The sequence below is a fragment of the Ranitomeya variabilis genome, chromosome 3, assembly GCF_051348905.1.
Source record: "Ranitomeya variabilis isolate aRanVar5 chromosome 3, aRanVar5.hap1, whole genome shotgun sequence".
Lineage (NCBI taxonomy): Eukaryota > Metazoa > Chordata > Amphibia > Anura > Dendrobatidae > Ranitomeya > Ranitomeya variabilis.
The window spans coordinates 537,247,608-537,268,187 of record NC_135234.1 but is presented as its reverse complement, the minus strand read 5'-3'; the positions used below and the strand labels follow the sequence as shown (position 1 = coordinate 537,268,187).

Genomic DNA, 20,580 nt, shown 5'->3' with positions numbered 1-20,580 from the left:
ATCTAATCCTATCCTGTGTGATACTGTCTGCTGAGCTGTGTATCTAATCCTATCCTGTGTGATACTGTCTGCTGAGCCTGTGTATCTAATCCTATGCGTTACTGTCTGCTGAGCCGTGTATCTAATCCTATGTGTGATAGTCTGCTGAGCCGTGTATCTAATCCTATCATGTGTGATGCAGTCTGCTGAGCCGTGTATCTAATCGCATCCTGTGCGATACAGTCTGCTGAGCTGTGGATCCAGTGGCGTAACTTGAAACTCATGGGCCCCATGCGAAAGCTCCAACAGGGCCCCAAAATATGTTAAATCTTTAATAGCAATATTCTTTTTCTATAGGCCAAAGGGACTTTTAGGGCCCCCTAGGCTCCAGGGCCCCGATGCGATTGCAACCCCTGCACCTGTTGTAGTTACGCCCCTGCGTGCATCTAATACTATCCTGTGTGATACCGTCTGCTGAGCTGTGTATCTAATCCTATCCTGTGATACTGGGTGCTGAGCCATGTATCTAATCCTATTCTGTGTGCTGAGCCATGTATCTAATCCTATCCTGTGTGATACTGTCTGCTGAGCTGTGTATCTAATCCTATATGGTGTGATACTGTCTGCTGAGCTATGTATCTAATGCTATCCTGTGTGATACTGTCTGTCTGAGATGTGTATCTAATCCTCTCCTGTGTCATACTGTCTGCTGAACCATGTATCTAATCCTACCCTGTGTGATAGTCTTCTGAGTCATGTATCTAATCCTATTCTGTGTGATACTGTCTGATGAGCTGTGTATCTAATCCTCTCCTGTGCGATACTGTTTGCTGAGCCTGTGTATCTAATCCTTTCCTGTGTGATACTGTGTGCTGAGCCGTGTATCTAATCCTATCCTGTGTGATACTGTGTGCTGAGCCGTGTATCTAATCCTATCCTGTGTGATACTGTCTGCTGAGTCGTGTATCTAATCCTATCCTGTGTGATACTGTCTGCAGACCTGTGTATCTAATCCTATCCTGTGTGTCTTCTGAGTCGTGTATCTAATCCTATTGTGTGATACTGTCTGATGAGCTGTGTATCTAATCCTCTCCTGTGCGATACTGTTTGCTGAGCCTGTGTATCTAATCCTATCCTGTGTGATACTACTGTCTGCTGAGCCGTGTATCTAATCCTATCCTGTGTGATACTGTCTGCTGAGATGTGTATCTAATCCTATCCTGTGTGATACTACTGTCTGCTGAGCCGTGTATCTAATCCTATCCTGTGTGTTACTGTCTGCTGAGCCGTGTATCTAATCCTATCCTGTGTGATACAGTCTGCTGAGCCGTGTATTTAATCCTATTCTCTGTGATACTGTCTGCTGAGCTGTGTATCTAATCCTATCCTGTGTGATACAGTCTGCTGAGCTGTGCAGAGGTGTATCGAGCGTTTCTGGCACCCGAGGCAAGAATTCATTTTGGCGCCCCCCCCCCCCAAGGACATATGCCCCCCGTCAGCCCCATCATTGCCCTCTCCTCCACCGTCCCCATCATTGCTCTCTTCCCGTCAGCCCCATCATTGACCTCTCCTCCCCCCACACACACACCATTCACTTCTCTGCACATTCCCCTGCAGCGCGATACACACACCCAATACTGAGCCACACACACATTCACACACACACACACTCACATACACACACACACACAAACACACACTCACACACATACACACACACACACACACTCACATACACTCACACACATACACACACACACACTCACACACATACACATACTCACACACATACACACACACTCACACACACCTCTCACCTCTCCTCGCGCTCTGCCGCAGCAGCTCCATCGCCTTCCTCTGACACAGCCGGCCGCTGAATGATGACGTCATCCAGCAGCGCGTCTGTGTGAGAGGAAGCAAGAGGAAGCAGGAAGACAGATTGCTGGGCAGCGGAGCTGCAGGGACTCTGCAGGGGCTACCCTCCTCCTCTGCACACATTGGGAGCCGACACTCTGCAGCTTCTCTGTGCCGGCTGTCAGCTTGACAGTCGGCACAGAGAACAGCTGACTCCCAGACCGGGGGCAGCAGAATGCAGCCGCCGGGGGAGACACTGCGGACCGCCGAATTAGGCGGCCCGACTGCGCCCCCCTGCCGGCTGCGCCCGGGGCACATGCCCCGGCTGCCCCCCCCCCCCTAGATACGCCACTGGAGCCGTGTATCCAATCCTATCTTGTGTGATACTGTCTGCTGAGCCGTGTATCCAATCCTATCTTGTGTGATACTGGGCTCCCCCTGTAGTCTGTGTCAGAGGGTGGTCTGGGTCGGCATGGTAATAAATTGTGTTATTTCCAGCTTTACATAAGGACGATAACACCTTAGAAATGATAAGAATAATAGGCCTCAGTTACCACAACTGTCTACAAGGAAAACTGTTGCTCATAGCAACCAATCACAGCTCAGCTTCTTGAAAGATGCTTAGTGATTGGTTGCTGATACACACACTCATTTTTATATATATATAGATTTAAATATGTTTGGTGATCTGAAGCAAGTGTGACAAACTGCAAAAGGATAGGAAATCAGGACGGGGGCAAAGACTTTTTCACACAACTGTATGTTGTCTCTTTCCATCCATGCTGCCGGAAAAAGGCAGCTGTGAATAGCCAGGTAAACTGACCAAATGCTGCTTTATCATATACTAGCTGTTTCCAGCCAGCTAAAGCTTGGCACGCTCATTGCTATCTAATTAACGCTGCTGGTGATTAACCTAAAGTAAATAATGACAACATTCAATAGCGCTTACACAGGTGGTAATTTAACTTAAAATGAAGCTAATAACAATAATAAACATTAAAAATCTGAATAATACTAATAATACATTTTATTCACAGTGTAAAATCAAAAACAAACTGGATTCAGTAAGATGTTTTATTCATTCCAGCATCTAAACAAATTTCATAACGAAACATAAATTGGTGGGGGGGGGGGCGGGATTATGTGGTAATGTGGTGGGGGGCGGGATTGTGTGGTAATGTGGTGGGGGGCGGGATTGTGTGGTAATGTGTTGGGGGCGGGATTATGTGCGGTAATGTGGTGGGGGCGGGATTGTGTGGTAATGTGGTGGGGGGCGGGATTGTGTGGTAATGTGGTGGGGGGGCGGGATTACGTGTGATGTGGTGGGGGGGCGGGATTGTGTGGTAATGTGGTGGGGGCGGGATTATGTGTGGTGATGTGGTGGGGGGGCGGGATTATGTGTGGTGATGTGGTGGGGGATGGGATTATGTGGGGTGATGTGGTAGGTGGATGGGATTATGTGTGGTGATGTGGTTGGCGGAGGGAATATGTGTGGTGATGTGGGGGGGCGGGATCGTGTGTGGTAATGTGGTGGGGGGGCGGGATCATGTGTGGTAATGTGGTGGGGAGCGGGATCATGTGTGGTGATATGGTGGGGGGGCGGGATCATGTGTGGTGATATGGTGGGGGGACGGGATTATGTGTGGTGTTGTGAATTCCGCTCTTGGGCTCCCTCCGGTGGTTGTAAGTGGCACTTTTGTGAGTTCAGCTCTTGGGCTCCCTCCGGTGGTTTTAAGTGGTACTGCTGCTCCTTGGAATTATTAGTCAGCAGCTGCTTCCACTGATTGTCTTTCTGGCTCGGCTATTTAACCTGGTTCTATCTTTCAGCCTGTGCCAGTTGTCAATGGTTCCTGCTTGGATTCACATCTCTGCTTGGATTTCCCTGATATTCTGACCTGTTCAGCAAAGATAAGTCCTTGCTTTGTTCTTTTGCAGTTCACTTGTGGACTTAATCGTTCTGCACTTTCTATGTTTTTTCTTGTCCAGCTTGTCAGTATGGATTTATTCAGTTAAGCTGGAAGCTCTGGGAAGCAGATTTACCCTCCACACCTTTAGTCAGGTGTGGAGATTTTTTGTAAACTGTGGTGGATTTTTCTAGTTTTTAATACTGACCGCACAGTATTCCGTCCTGTTCTATCTATCTAGCTAGACTGGCCTCCTTTGCTACATCCTAGTTTCATTCTGCGTATGTCATTTCCCTCTCTACTCACAGTCAATATTTGTGGGGGCTGTCTAACCTTTGGGGATTTTCTCTGAGGCAAGATAGCTTTCCTGTTTCTATCTTTAGGGTTAGTTAATCCTCCGGCTGTGACGAGGTGTCTAGGGAGTGACAGGAACATCCCACGGCTACTTCTAGTGTGTGTGTTAAGCTCAGGAATTGCGGTCAGTACAGGTACCACCTCCTCCAGAGCACGTCCCATGTTGCTCCTAAACCACCAGGTCATAACAGTGTGGTGATGTGGTGGGGGGGCGGGATTATGTGTGGTGATGTGGTGGGGGGTGGGATTATGTGTGATGTGGTGGAGGGGCCGGGATTATGTGTGGTGATGTGGTGGGGGGCGGGAATGTGTGTGGTAATGTAGTGGGGGGCGGGATTATGTGGTGATGTGGTGGGGGGGCGGGATTGAGTGTTGATGTGGTGGGGGGCGGGATTATGTGTGGTGATGTGGTGGGGGCGGGATTATGTGTGATGATGTGGTGGGGGGGCGGGATTATGTGTGGTGATGTGGTGGGGGGCGGGATTATGTGTGGTAATGTGGTGGGGGGGCAGAATTGTGTGTGGTAATGTGGTGTGGATTGTGAGTGGTAATGTGGTGGGGGGGCGGGATTGTGTGTGGTAATGTGGTGGAGGGGCGGGATTGTGTGTGGTAATGTGGTGGGGGCGGGATTGTGTGTGGTAATGGGGTAGGGGGCGGGATTGTGTGTGGTAATGGGGTGGGGGGCGGGATTGTGTGGTAATGTGGTGGGGGGCAGGATTGTGTGTGGAAATGTGATATTGTGTGTGGTAATGTGGTGGGGGCAGGATTATGTGTGGTAATGTGGGGGGGCGGGATTGTGTGTGGTATTGTGGTGGGGGGCGGGATTGTGTGTGGTAATGGGGTGGGGGACGGGATTATGTGTGGTAATGGGGTGGGGGCGGGATGTGTGGTAATGTGGGGGTGGCGGGATTGTGTGTGGTAATGTGGTGGGGGGCAGGATTATGTGTGGTGATGTGGTGGGGGCGGGATTGTGTGTGGTAATGTGGTGGGGGGCGGGATTATGTGTGGTGATGTGGTGGGGGCGGGATTGTGTGTGGTAATGTGGTGGGGGGCGGGATTATGTGTGGTGATGTGGTGGGGGCGGGATTATGTGTGGTAATGTGGTGGGGGGTGGGATTGTGTGTGGTAATGTGGTGGGGGCGGAGCTACTGTGCAGGGGGTGGGATTAGCGAGTAATCACGATGCCTCTTATATACATAGATAACCTTACACGGAAATGCAGGAGTCCTTCTCCACTGCTAAAACACCAAACTATATAATAAACAGCATAAAAACCATGCAGTCTGTTGCAGCAGTTTCCTTCATGATCATATTTCAATCTTTTCCATGAGCCTCAGAGTATATTCATAAAATCTATACTCATCATAGTCACCATTAGTAATTGGCGCAGACTTTGGTGCAAACATTCCAAATGCTTCAGGTAACAGCGGACATGTGGAGGCAGAGCCGCTGCCTGGTGATCTGGGGTCTGTACCTGAGCGAGGTTTCGGAGGTAGCCCCCCATAATATAAGCAGGAAGGGTATGTGCATACTGTGTGCCAGATTCATCATTTGCTTTTTTTTTTTCATGTTATTTCTTTTGACTTGAGGTGTTTACACCAAATAAAAAAAACAGCGCACGCAATTCATCAATGTTGCTCTAGGACCAAAATTGCCTTTTTTCTGCCTTTGTTATTTTGACTTAAGGCAAAAGTCGCACATTTTTAAAAATGACGCAAAAAGCGTAATATAAAACTGGGGGTGTGAAGATCACTTCAGGGGGTGTGGGGGAGGGGAGTAGAGTTGCACAAAATTTTGTGACTTTTTCAAAAAGCTGTAATTTAATGAATCGAAAACATTGGCAAAAGCCAAACTGACGAAACAATCAGAAAACTGACCGAACCACAGCGGACAACTAGAAAAAAGTCACAAATTGGTCACAAATCATAAAGTCGCTGAGAGTTATTCCACCAAAACCCTGGCAGAACTGCAATGGTGGATGCCCAGAGTGGCAGAACTGCAATGGTGGATGGCCCAGAGTAGCAGATCTGCAATGGTGGAGGGCCCAGAGTAGCAGAACTGCAATAGTGGATGGCCCAGAGTGGCAGAATGCAATGGTGGGTGGCCCAGAGTGGCAGAATGCAATTGTGGATGGCCCAGAGTGGCAGAACTGCAATGGTGGATGGCCCAGAGTGGTAGAATGCAATGTTGGATGTCCCAGAGTGGCAGAACTGCAATGGTGGATGGCCCAGAGTGGCAGAACTGCAATGGTGGATGGCCCAGAGTGGCAGAATGCAATGTTGGATGGGCCAGAGTGGCAGAACTGCAATAGTAGATGGTCCAGAGTGACAAAACTGCAATGGTGGAGGGCCCAGAGTGGCAAAACTGCAATGGTGGATGGCCCAGAGTTCGGGACAGTCCTACACTGTCTAATATTAAAACCTTACCTGCCCTTATTCACACTGAGGTCAACATTGACACATGGTAAGGTTTTAATAATAGACAGTGTAGGACTGTCCCGATCAGAGTTACCTTGACGAGGTAGGATGGCTTTTGTGCTATTTTTTGATCAAAAAACAGTATTACTAACTCTGTGTTATTGAAATGCACTTTTGCTTTTTTACTTAGTTATATCAGGGTTTTTGCTTACTTTTTTCTCTTGTAGGTGCTATGGTGGATGGCCCAGAGTGGCAGAATGCAATGTTTCATGTCCCAGAGTGATAAAACTGCAATGGTGGATGGCCCAGAGTGGCAGAATACAATGGTGGATGGCCCAGAGTGGCAGAATACAATGGTGGATGGCCCAGGTGGCAGAATACAATGGTGGATGGCCCAGAGGGGCAGAATACAATGGTGGATGGCCCAGAGTGGCAGAATACAATGGTGGATGGCCCAGAGTGGCAGAATACAATGGTGGATGGCCCAGAGTGGCAGAATACAATGGTGGATGGCCCAGAGGGGCAGAATACAATGGTGGATGGCCCAGAGTGGCAGAATACAATGGTGGATGGCCCAGAGGGGCAGAATACAATGGTGGATGGCCCAGAGTGGCAGAATACAATGGTGGATGGCCCAGAGTGGCAGAATACAATGGTGGATGGCCCAGAGTGGCAGAATACAATGGTGGATGGCCCAGAGTGGCAGAATACAATGGTGGATGGCCCAGAGTGGCAGAATACAATGGTGGATGGCCCAGAGTGGCAGAATACAATGGTGGATGGCCCAGAGTGGCAGAATACAAATGGTGGATGGCCCAGAGTGGCAGAATACAATGGTGGATGGCCCAGAGTGGCAGAATACAATGGTGGATGGCCCAGAGTGGCAGAATACAACAATGGTGGATGGCCCAGAGTGGCAGAATACAATGGTGGATGGCCCAGAGGGGCAGAATACAATGGTGGATGGCCCAGAGTGGCAGAATACAATGGTGGATGGCCCAGAGGGGCAGAATACAATGGTGGATGGCCCAGAGTGGCAGAATACAATGGTGGATGGCCCAGAGTGGCAGAATACAATGGTGGATGGCCCGGCCCCAGAGTCTTCTTGCTGAATTTTTGGACGGAGTTGGAGACTTTCTGCTCCAAAAAGTCCTGCACGTTTGGAGAAGCCATAGATATGAATAGAATAGGAAACAAACTAGTGTGAGCACAGCCTTGGGCTCCCTGGAGCCTGGAGCTCCCCCGGCTGAGGCCGCACACCATGGAGCAGACAGCTGAGGTCACGTCTGCAGCTGATGGCCGCCGCTCAGGCCGGCAGGAAGGTCCCCAGCAGGAGCAGCACGTCCCTCCCATCTCCTCCGCACACTGCGCACATCTGCAGCACAGGAGCTCCTACTTCCCTGGCAGCGGCACTCCCGGCCCCCGCCCCGGCTGCACTCAGGGTCCATGTTCTGGCAGCTCCTGGTAGTAGCCGCTATAGCAGCCCCCCTGCGCTGCACCGAGAGCCCCCCGGCTGTGAGCGCGGAGCTCAGCAGAGTATGGGGTCCGGGGCTGCGGGGGGAGGCTGCGCTGCCTGCACGGTATTTCTACATCCAGGCAGCGGACACACAAGGGAACAAGTGAGTACACAACTATGCCGGAAAGCGAGGAAGGCGGTGGCCATGGCAACCAAGTATGCTACTAATTCCAATAATGACAACTATGTGTAACCGTCCCTCCTACCGTGTGATGTTCTGTACAGGGAGAACTGGGGGAACATGGAGCCAAACTATTGTAGCTCTCATTGTGTACGTACATCACCACAGGCCTTTATACCTCCTCTGCTATACAGCTGTATATGTCACCTATATACCTCCTCTGCTATACAGCTGTATATGTCACCTATATACCTCCTCTGCTATACTGCTGTATATGTCACCTATATACCTCCTCTGCTATCCAGCTCTATATGTCACCTATATACCTCCTCTGCTATCCAGCTCTATATGTCACCTATATACCTCCTCTGCTATCCAGCTCTATGTCACCTATAATACTCCTCTGCTATCCAGCTCTATATGTCACCTATATACCTTATCTGCTATACTGCTGTATATGTCACCTATATACCTCCTCTGCTATACTGCTGTATATGTCACCTATATACCTCCTCTGCTATCCAGCTCTATATGTCACCTATATACCTCCTCTGCTATCCAGCTCTATATGTCACCTATATACCTCCTCTGCTATCCAGCTCTATGTCACCTATATACCTCCTCTGCTATCCAGCTCTATGTCACCTATATACCTCCTCTGCTATACTGCTGTATATGTCACCTATATACCTCCTCTGCTATCCAGCTCTATATGTCACCTATATACCTCCTCTGCTATCCAGCTCTATATGTCACCTATATACCTCCTCTGCTATCCAGCTCTATATGTCACCTATATACCTCCTCTGCTATACAGCTCTATATGTCACCTATACACCTCCTCTGCTATACTGCTCTATATGTCACCTATATACCTCCTCTGCTATACTGCTGTATATGTCACCTATATACATCCTCTGCTATACTGCTGTATATGTCACCTATATACCTTATCTATGTTATACAGCTGTATATGTCACCTATATACCTCTATGTTATACAGCTGTATGTGTCACCTATATACCTCCTCTGCTATACTGCTGTATATGTCACCTATATACCTTATCTGTTATACAGCTGTATATGTCACCTATATACCTTATCTGTTATACTGCTGTATATGTCACCTATATACCTTATCTATGTTATACAGCTGTATATGTCACCTATATACCTCCTCTATGTTATAATAATAATCTTTTTTTTACATAGCGCTAACATATTCCGCAGCGCTTTATAGTTTGCACACATTATCATCGCTGTAGTATGTTTTTTGGAATGTGGGAGGAAACCGGAGTACCTGGAGGAAACCCACGCAAACACGGGGAGAACATGTTATACAACTGTATATGTCACCTATATACCTCCTCTATGTTAAACAGCTGCATATGTCACCTATATACCTCCTCTATTTTATACAGCTGTATATGTCAGCTATATGCCTCCTCTATGTTATACAGCTTTATGTCACCTATATACCGCCTCTATGTTATACAGCTATATGTCACCTATATAACATCTCTATGTTATACAGCTTTATATGTCATCTATATACATCCTCTATGTTAAGCAGCTGCATATGTCACCTATATACCTCCTCTGTGTTATACAGCTTTATATGTAATCTATATACCTCCTATATGTTATACAGCTGTATATGTCACCTATATACCTCCTCTATGTTATACAGCTGTATATGTCACCTATATACCGCTGTTATACAGCTGTATATGTCACCTATATACCTCCTCTATGTTATACGGCTGTATATGTCACCTATATACCTCTATGTTATACAGCTGTATATGTCACCTATATACCTCCTCTGTGTTATGCAGCTGTATGTCACCTATATACCTCTATTTTATACAGCTCTATATGTCACCTATATATCTTATCTATGTTATACAGCTCTATATGTCACCTATATACCTTATCTATGTTATACAGCTGTATATGTCACCCTTACCTCCTCCGTTATACAGCTGTATCTGTCACCTATATACCTCCTCTGTTATACAGCTGTATGTATCACCTGTATACCTCCTCTGTGTTATACAGCTGTATATGTAATCTATATACCTCCTCTATGTTTTACAGCTGTATATGTCACTTATATACCTCCTCTAGCTTACTCTGCTGTATATGTCACCTATATACCTCCTCTATGTTATACAGCTTTATATGTAATCAATATACCTCTGTTATACAGCTGTATATATCACCTATATACCTCCTCTGTTACTCAGCTGTATGTGTCACCTATATACCTCCTCTTTGTTATACAGCTACTCAGCTGTATATGTCACCTATATACCTACTCTATGTTATACAGCTTTATATGTAATCTATATACCTCCTCTATTTTATACAGCTGTATATGTCACTTATATACCTCCTCTGTATTATACAGTTGTACATGTCACCTATATAACTCCTCTATGTTATACAGCTGTATTTGTCACCTATATACCCCCTCTATGTTATACAGCTGTATATGTCACCTATGTACATCCTCTGTGTTGTACAGCTGTATGTCACCTATATACCTCCTCTATGTGATACAGCTGTATATGTCACCTATATACTTCCTCTGTTATACACCTGTATATGTTACCTATATACCTCCTCTTATTATACAGCTGTATGTGTCACCTGTATACCTCCTCTTTGTTATACAGCTGTATATGTTACCTATATACCTCCTCTATGATATAATAATAATAATAATAATAATAATAATAATAATCTTTATTTTTATATAGCGCTAACATATTCCGCAGCGCTTTACAGTTTGCACACATTATCATCGCTGTAGTATGTTTTTTGGAATGTGGGAGGAAACCGGAGTACCTGGAGGAAACCCACGCAAACACGGGGAGAACATGTTATACAACTGTATATGTCACCTATATACCTCCTCTATGTTAAACAGCTGCATATGTCACCTATATACCTCCTCTATTTTATACAGCTGTATATGTCAGCTATATGCCTCCTCTATGTTATACAGCTTTATGTCACCTATATACCGCCTCTATGTTATACAGCTATATGTCACCTATATAACATTTCTATGTTATACAGCTTTATATGTCATCTATATACATCCTCTATGTTAAGCAGCTGCATATGTCACCTATATACCTCCTCTGTGTTATACAGCTTTATATGTAATCTATATACCTCCTATATGTTATACAGCTGTATATGTCACCTATATACCTCCTCTATGTTATACAGCTGTATATGTCACCTATATACCGCTGTTATACAGCTGTATATGTCACCTATATACCTCCTCTATGTTATACGGCTGTATATGTCACCTATATACCTCTATGTTATACAGCTGTATATGTCACCTATATACCTCCTCTGTGTTATGCAGCTGTATGTCACCTATATACCTCTATTTTATACAGCTCTATATGTCACCTATATATCTTATCTATGTTATACAGCTCTATATGTCACCTATATACCTTATCTATGTTATACAGCTGTATATGTCACCCTTACCTCCTCCGTTATACAGCTGTATCTGTCACCTATATACCTCCTCTGTTATACAGCTGTATGTATCACCTGTATACCTCCTCTGTGTTATACAGCTGTATATGTAATCTATATACCTCCTCTATGTTTTACAGCTGTATATGTCACTTATATACCTCCTTGTCATGATCTCTGCAGGCAGAGATCATAGCAAGCCTATAGAGGGACAAGCTCTCGGAAGATGGAACTATACTGACCATGAACTAAGCCTGCCGCGCAACTAGAAATAGCCAGGTAGCATTTCCTATTTATCGCTAGATGCCCAGCTCTGGCCTAAGACCTAAATAGCTAGCAGAGGGAAATATAAGACCTGGCTCACCTCTAGAGAAATATTTCAAAGAAGACAGTAGCCCCCCACATATAATGACGGTGAGTTCAGATGAAACAACAAACGCAGCAGGAAAATAGTCTTAGCAAATTTGAGGTCCGCTTACTAGATAGCAGAAGACAGATAGTATACTTTCATGGTCAGCAGAAAAACACTAACAAAACACCATCCAGAGATTACCTTAAACTCTGGCATTAACTCATAACGCCAGAGTAGCAATCCCTGATCAACGAGAGCTTTCCAGACACAGTAACAAAACTTCAGCTGTGAACTGGAACAAATAGGCAAAACAAAACATGGACAAAAGTCCAACTTATCTAGTAGTTGTCTAGAAGCAGGAACAAGCACTGAGAGGCATCAGATAACATTGTTGACCGGCAAGAAACCACCAGAGAAATGAGCTTAAATAGCGACACCCACTACTGATGGAACCAGGTGAAACAGGAAAGAGGATGACAAGTCCAATTCCACAAGCGGCCACCGGGGGAGCCCAGAATCCAAATTCACAACAGTACCCCCCCCTCAAGGAGGGGGCACCGAACCCTCACCAGATCCACCAGGGCGACCAGGATGAGCCCTATGGAAGGCACGAACAAGATCAGAAGCATGAACATCAGATGCATTGACCCAAGAATTATCCTCCTGGCCGTAACCCTTCCAGTTGACCAGATACTGGAGTTTCCGTCTGGAAACACGAGAGTCCAAAATTTTCTCCACAACGTACTCCAACTCACCCTCAACCAACACCGGAGCAGGAGGCTCAACCGAAGGTACAACAGGTACCTCATACCTGCGCAATAACGACCGATGAAAAACGTTATGAATGGAAAAGGACGCAGGGAGGTCCAAACGGAAAGAAACAGGATTAAGAATCTCCAATATTCTATAAGGGCCGATGAACCGAGGTTTAAACTTAGGAGAAGAGACCCTCATAGGGACAAAACGAGAAGACAACCACACTAAATCTCCAACACAAAGCCGAGAACCAACACGACGATGACGGTTGGCAAAACGCTGAGTCTTCTCCTGGGACAACTTCAAATTGTCCATAACCTGCCCCCAGATGTGATGCAATCTCTCCACCACCGCATCCACTCCAGGACAATCCGAGGACTCCACCTGACCGGAGGAAAATCGAGGGTGAAACCCCGAATTACAGAAAAACGGGGACACCAAGGTGGAAGAACTGGCCCGATTATTGAGGGCGAACTCTGCCAATGGCAAAAAAGCAACCCAATCATCCTGGTCAGCAGAGACAAAACACCTCAGATATGTCTCAAGGGTCTGATTAGTCCGCTCGGTCTGGCCATTAGTCTGAGGGTGAAAAGCAGACGAAAAAGACAAATCTATGCCCATCCTAGCACAGAATGCCCGCCAAAATCTAGACACAAATTGGGTACCTCTGTCAGAAACAATATTCTCAGGAATACCGTGCAATCGGACAACATTCTGAAAAAACAGAGGAACCAACTCAGAAGAAGAAGGCAACTTGGGCAGAGGAACCAAATGGACCATTTTAGAGAAACGGTCACAGACCACCCAGATGACAGACATCTTCTGGGAAACAGGCAGATCTGAAATAAAATCCATCGAGATGTGTGTCCAAGGCCTCTTAGGAATAGGCAAGGGCAACAGCAGTCCGCTAGCCCGAGAACTACAAGACTTGGCCCGAGCACAAACATCACATGACTGCACAAAGACTCGCACATCTCGTGACAGGGAAGGCCACCAGAAGGATCTTGCCACCAAATCCCTGGTACCAAAAATTCCGGGATGACCTGCCAATGCAGAAGAATGTACCTCAGAGATGACTCTGCTGGTCCAATCATCCGGAACAAACAGTCTATCAGGCGGACAACGATCCGGTCTATCCGCCTGAAACTCTTGCAAGGACCGCCGCAGATCAGGAGAAACGGCCGACAAAATTACTCCCTCCCTAAGGATACCTGTGGGTTCAGAATTACCAGGAGAGTCCGGGTCAAAACTCCTAGAAAGGGCATCTGCCTTAACATTCTTAGAACCCGGTAGGTATGACACCACAAAATTAAAGCGAGAAAAAAATAAAGACCAGCGCGCCTGTCTAGGATTCAGGCGTCTGGCAGTCTCAAGATAAATCAAATTTTTGTGGTCAGTCAATACCACCACCTGATGCCTAGCCCCCTCGAGCCAATGGCGCCACTCCTCAAACGCCCACTTCATGGCCAAAAGCTCCCGATTCCCAACATCATAATTCCGCTCTGCGGGCGAAAATTTGCGAGAAAAGAAGGCACAAGGCCTAATGACGGAGCAGTCGGAACCTTTCTGCGACAACACTGCCCCAGCTCCGATCTCCGAAGCGTCAACCTCAACCTGAAAAGGCAGATTCACATCAGGCTGACGCAACACAGGGGCAGAGGCAAAACGGCGCTTAAGCTCCTGAAAGGCCTCTACAGCATGAGGGGACCAATTAGCAACATCAGCGCCTTGTCTGGTCAAATCAGTCAGTGGTTTAACGACATCCGAAAAACCAGCAATAAATCGGCGGTAAAAGTTGGCAAAGCCCAAAAATCTCTGAAGACCCTTAAGAGAGGAGGGCTGAGTCCAGTCACAAATAGCTTGCACCTTGACGGGATCCATCTCAATGGAAGAGGGAGAAAAAATATACCCCAAAAAGGAAATTTTCTGGACCCCAAAAACGCACTTAGACCCCTTCACACATAAAGAATTAGACCGCAGAACCTGAAAAACTCTCCTGACCTGCTGGACATGAGAGTCCCAGTCATCAGAAAAAATCAGAATATCATCCAGATATATTATCATAAATTTATCCAGAAAATCGCGGAAAATATCATGCATAAAAGACTGGAAAACTGAAGGGGCATTAGAAAGACCAAAAGGCATGACCAAATACTCAAAGTGGCCCTCGGGCGTATTAAATGCGGTCTTCCACTCATCCCCCTGCCTGATCCGCACCAAATTATACGCCCCACGAAGATCAATTTTAGAGAACCACTTAGCACCCTCTATACGAGCAAACAAATCAGTAAGCAATGGCAATGGGTATTGATACTTAACAGTGATCTTATTCAGAAGCCGATAATCAATACATGGTCTCAAAGAGCCGTCTTTTTTTGAGACAAAGAAAAACCCAGCTCCCAAGGGAGAAGAAGATGGACGAATATGTCCCTTTTCCAAAGACTCCTTTATATATTCCCGCATAGCAGCATGTTCCGGCACAGACAAATTAAACAAACGACCCTTTGGATATTTACAACCCGGTATCAAATCTATGGCACAATCGCACTCACGGTGCGGAGGTAACGACCCAAGCTTGGGTTCGTCAAAGACGTCTTGATAATCAGAGAGGAACTCAGGGACTTCAGAGGGAATGGACGACGAAATAGAAACCAAAGGTACGTCCCCATGAATACCCTTACATCCCCAGCTCAACACAGACACTGCTCTCCAGTCCAAGACTGGGTTGTGAGACTGCAACCATGGCAATCCCAGTACCAAATCGTCATGTAAATTATACAGCACCAGGAAACGAATAATCTCCTGGTGATCCGGATTGATACGCATGGTTACTTGTGTCCAGTATTGTGGTTTATTATTAGCCAATGGGGTGGAGTCAATCCCCTTCAGAGGAATAAGAGTCTCCAAAGGCTCTAAATCAAAACCACAACGATTGGCAAAGGACCAATCCATAAGACTCAGAGCGGCGCCAGAGTCAACATAGGCGTCCGTGGCAATGGATGACAAAGAGCAAATCAGGGTTACAGACAAAATAAACTTAGACTGAATGGTGCCAATGGAAACAGACTTATCAAGCTTCTTTGTACGCCTAGAGCATGCTGATATAACATGAGTAGAATCCCCACAATAGAAACACAATCCATTCTTCCGTCTAAAATTCTGTCGCTCGCTCCTGGACAGAATTCTATCACACTGCATACTTTCTGGCGTCTTTTCCATAGACACCGCCAGATGGTGCACCGGTTTGCGCTCCCGCAGACGCCTATCAATCTGAATAGCCATTGTCATGGACTCATTCAGACCTGCAGGCAAAGGGAACCCCACCATAACATCCTTAACGGCATCAGAGAGACCTTCTCTGAAAGTTGCCGCCAAGGCGCACTCATTCCACTGAGTAAGCACAGACCATTTACGGAATTTTTGGCAGAAAACTTCAGCTTCGTCTTGCCCCTGAGATAGTGCCATCAAAGTTTTTTCTGCCTGAAGTTCCAAATGAGGTTCCTCATAAAGCAAGCCCAAGGCCAGAAAAAACGCATCCACATCGCGTAACGCAGGATCCCCTGCTGGCAATGAGAAGGCCCAATCTTGAGGGTCACCCCTGAGCAAGGAAATCACAATCCTAACCTGCTGAGCAGGGTCTCCAGCTGAACGAGACTTCAGGGACAAATAAAGCTTACAATTATTTCGGAAATTCTGGAAGCTAGCTCTATTCCCTGTGAAGAACTCCGGCAAAGGAATTCTCGGCTCAGATACCGGAGCATGTACCACAAAATCTTGTAAATTTTGTACTTTCGTGATGAGATTATTCAAACCCGCAGTTACACTCTGGAGATCCATTATTGTCAGGTGCACACAGAGCATACAGAGATTAGGAGGAGAGAGAGAAAAAAAAGACTGCAGCAAGGCAGACTGGAGGAAAAAAAAAAAAAAATTCCAGCAGACTTCTTATAACTCTCCTTTCTCAACCTGGGTCTTTAACACTTTATTGGCCGGTCAAACTGTCATGATCTCTGCAGGCAGAGATCATAGCAAGCCTATAGAGGGACAAGCTCTCGGAAGATGGAACTATACTGACCATGAACTAAGCCTGCCGCGCAACTAGAAATAGCCAGGTAGCATTTCCTATTTATCGCTAGATGCCCAGCTCTGGCCTAAGACCTAAATAGCTAGCAGAGGGAAATATAAGACCTGGCTCACCTCTAGAGAAATATTCCAAAGAAGACAGTAGCCCCCCACATATAATGACGGTGAGTTCAGATGAAACAACAAACGCAGCAGGAAAATAGTCTTAGCAAATTTGAGGTCCGCTTACTAGATAGCAGAAGACAGATAGTATACTTTCATGGTCAGCAGAAAAACACTAACAAAACACCATCCAGAGATTACCTTAAACTCTGGCATTAACTCATAACGCCAGAGTAGCAATCCCTGATCAACGAGAGCTTTCCAGACACAGTAACAAAACTTCAGCTGTGAACTGGAACAAATAGGCAAAACAAAACATGGACAAAAGTCCAACTTATCTAGTAGTTGTCTAGAAGCAGGAACAAGCACTGAGAGGCATCAGATAACATTGTTGACCGGCAAGAAACCACCAGAGAAATGAGCTTAAATAGCGACACCCACTACTGATGGAACCAGGTGAAACAGGAAAGAGGATGACAAGTCCAATTCCACAAGCGGCCACCGGGGGAGCCCAGAATCCAAATTCACAACACCTCCTCTAGCTTACTCTGCTGTATATGTCACCTATATACCTCCTCTATGTTATACAGCTTTATATGTAATCAATATACCTCTGTTATACAGCTGTATATATCACCTATATACCTCCTCTGTTACTCAGCTGTATGTGTCACCTATATACCTCCTCTTTGTTATACAGCTACTCAGCTGTATATGTCACCTATATACCTACTCTATGTTATACAGCTTTATATGTAATCTATATACCTCCTCTATTTTATACAGCTGTATATGTCACTTATATACCTCCTCTGTATTATACAGTTGTACATGTCACCTATATAACTCCTCTATGTTATACAGCTGTATTTGTCACCTATATACCCCCTCTATGTTATACAGCTGTATATGTCACCTATGTACATCCTCTGTGTTGTACAGCTGTATGTCACCTATATACCTCCTCTATGTGATACAGCTGTATATGTCACCTATATACTTCCTCTGTTATACACCTGTATATGTTACCTATATACCTCCTCTTATTATACAGCTGTATGTGTCACCTGTATACCTCCTCTTTGTTATACAGCTGTATATGTTACCTATATACCTCCTCTATGATATAATAATAATAATAATAATAATAATAATAATAATAATAATAATAATAATAATCTTTATTTTTATATAGCGCTAACATATTCCGGAGCGCTTTACAGTTTGCACACATTATCATCGCTGTCCTCGATGGGGCTCACAATCTAGAATCTCTATCAGTATGTTTTTTGGAATGTGGGAAGAAACCGGAGTACCTGGAGGAAACCCACGCAAACACGGGGAGAACATGCTATACGGCTGTATATGTCACCTATATTCTTCCTCTATGTTATACAGCTTTATATGTCATCTATATACCTCCTCTATGTTAAACAGCTGCATATGTCACCTAAATATGTCATATGTCACCTAAATATCTGTGTTATACTGCTGTATATGTCACCTATATAACGCCTCTATGTTATACAGCTGTATATGTACTCTTTATTCCTCCTCTATGTTATACAGCTGTATATGTCACCTATATACCTCCTCTTATGTTATACAGCTTTATGTCACCTATATACCTCCTCTATGTTATACAGCTTTATGTCACCTATATACCTCCTCTATGTTATACAGCTTTATATGTCACCTATATACCTCCTCTATGCTATACAGCTTTATATGTCACCTATATACCTCCTCTATGCTATACAGCTTTATATGTCATCTATATACCTCCTCTATGTTAAGCAGCTGTATATGTCACCTAGATACCTCCTCTGTTACTCAGCTGTATGGGTCACCTATATACCTTCTCTGTGTTATATAGCTACTCAGCTGTATATGTCACCTATATACCTACTCTATGTTATACAGCTTTATATGTAATCTATATACCTACTCTATTTTATACAGCTGTATATGTCACCTATATACTTCCTCTGTTATACAGCTGTATATGTTACCTATACCTCCTCTATGTTATAATAATAATCTTTTTTTTTTATATATAGCGCTAACATATTCCGCAGCGCTTTACAGTTTGCACACATTATCATCGCTGTCCTCGATGGGGCTCACAATCTAGAATCTCCTCCTCTGTATTATACAGCTGTATATGTAACCTATATACCTCCTCTGTGTTATACAGCTGTATATGTCACCTATATACCTCCTCTATGTTATACAGCTGTATATGTCACCTATATACCTCCTCTATGTTATACAGCTGTATATGTCACCTATATACCTCCTCTATGTTATACAGCTGTATATGTCACCTATATACCTCCTCCATGTTACTCAGCTGTATATGTCACCTATATACGTCCTCTGTGTTCTACATCTGTATGTCACCTATATACCTCCTCTATGTTATACATCTGTATGTCACCTATATACCTCCTCTATGTTCTACAGCTTTATATGTAATAATCTATATACCTCCTGTGTGTTATACAGCTGTATATGTCACCTATATACCTCCTCTATGTTATACAGCTGTATATGTCACCTATATACCTCCTCTATGTTATACAGCTGTATATGTCACCTATATACCTCCTCTTATAAATGTGACCCTGCTGTCTACTGTGTAATGCTGTCTCTGACCGTGAAGGAACAGGGTCTGATCACACCACAGTTCCTGGGCAGGGTAGGAAGCAAAAAAGTATATAAACGTTACAGTAGCGCTCGCAGCTGATTTTTTCTGTGATGTAACAAATTGTTTTTAAACAGGCAGGGAAATGCTTTACCTCATAGAAAGCAGCAGCTGTGATCCTATGATTTCCTGTCTGAATATCCTTTACGCCCTTCCCTGCCCTGGAGATGTGGAATGATCAGACCATGTTCCTGTACGGTCAGACACGGGCATAACACAGCACACAACAGGGACACATTTATAAGATTATCTCAGCTCAGGAACATTTTTTTAACACATCCAATTATGGAACTTTGAAGGAGTGTTAATAATGAGTAGTGCTATTACACTTGATTCACAATTTCCAGAAAAAGGCCTAATGTAACAATTCACAAGGTAACAAAGTTAATATTACATAGAAGCAAAATTAAGTATGTGTACTAGGTTCAGGTAATGTTTGTATCTGAATAGTTGGTCTCAAGAATCAATGTTACCGGTGGGCCTTTGCCAACCCAGTCCGACACTGCCATATACCACTAGTTATGGTGGGAGACGTGGCCAAAAGAAATTTCCTGAGAATATATGAATTTCAGAAATATAGCAGAGTAACATCATACTCACTGTAGAACCTTGTGGCGGATTAAATTCTGAAGAGTTCACAGTACAGATCCAGGTGAAATCAGCGGGATCCCCATCAGAACAGAGCTTACTACAGAGTTGGACTCATTATCTAAATTGAACTTTATTTAATCTCATTTACTATAATAGCGCATCTGGCTGATGGCATAAACTACAGCTTTCCTCTGCGTAATAGAGACACTAAAGCTTAAGTTTTGTCGTAACATACTAGTGAATAAATATACCGTACAACACTGCAAACCTGAGGCGGACATATAATTGGTGCAACCTAAGCAGACTCATGGGGTACCAAGAGGTAAGGGGG

General features: G+C 44.9%; 1 protein-coding gene across 6 annotated transcripts in view; it reads left to right on the top strand.

Moving 5' to 3' along the window:
* Positions 1–7,853: 7,853 nt before the first annotated feature.
* POGLUT2 (protein O-glucosyltransferase 2) overlaps positions 7,854–20,580 on the top strand; it is a 139,679-nt gene continuing 126,952 nt past the window's right edge. The window contains exon 1 of one of the 6 annotated variants that reach the window (XM_077297051.1): positions 7,854–8,127. In XM_077297051.1, the coding sequence (XP_077153166.1) occupies positions 7,955–8,127 (173 nt within the window). In that variant the 5' untranslated portion in view covers positions 7,854–7,954. The other 5 variants (XM_077297048.1, XM_077297046.1, XM_077297052.1 and 2 more) reach the window with 5 other exon arrangements.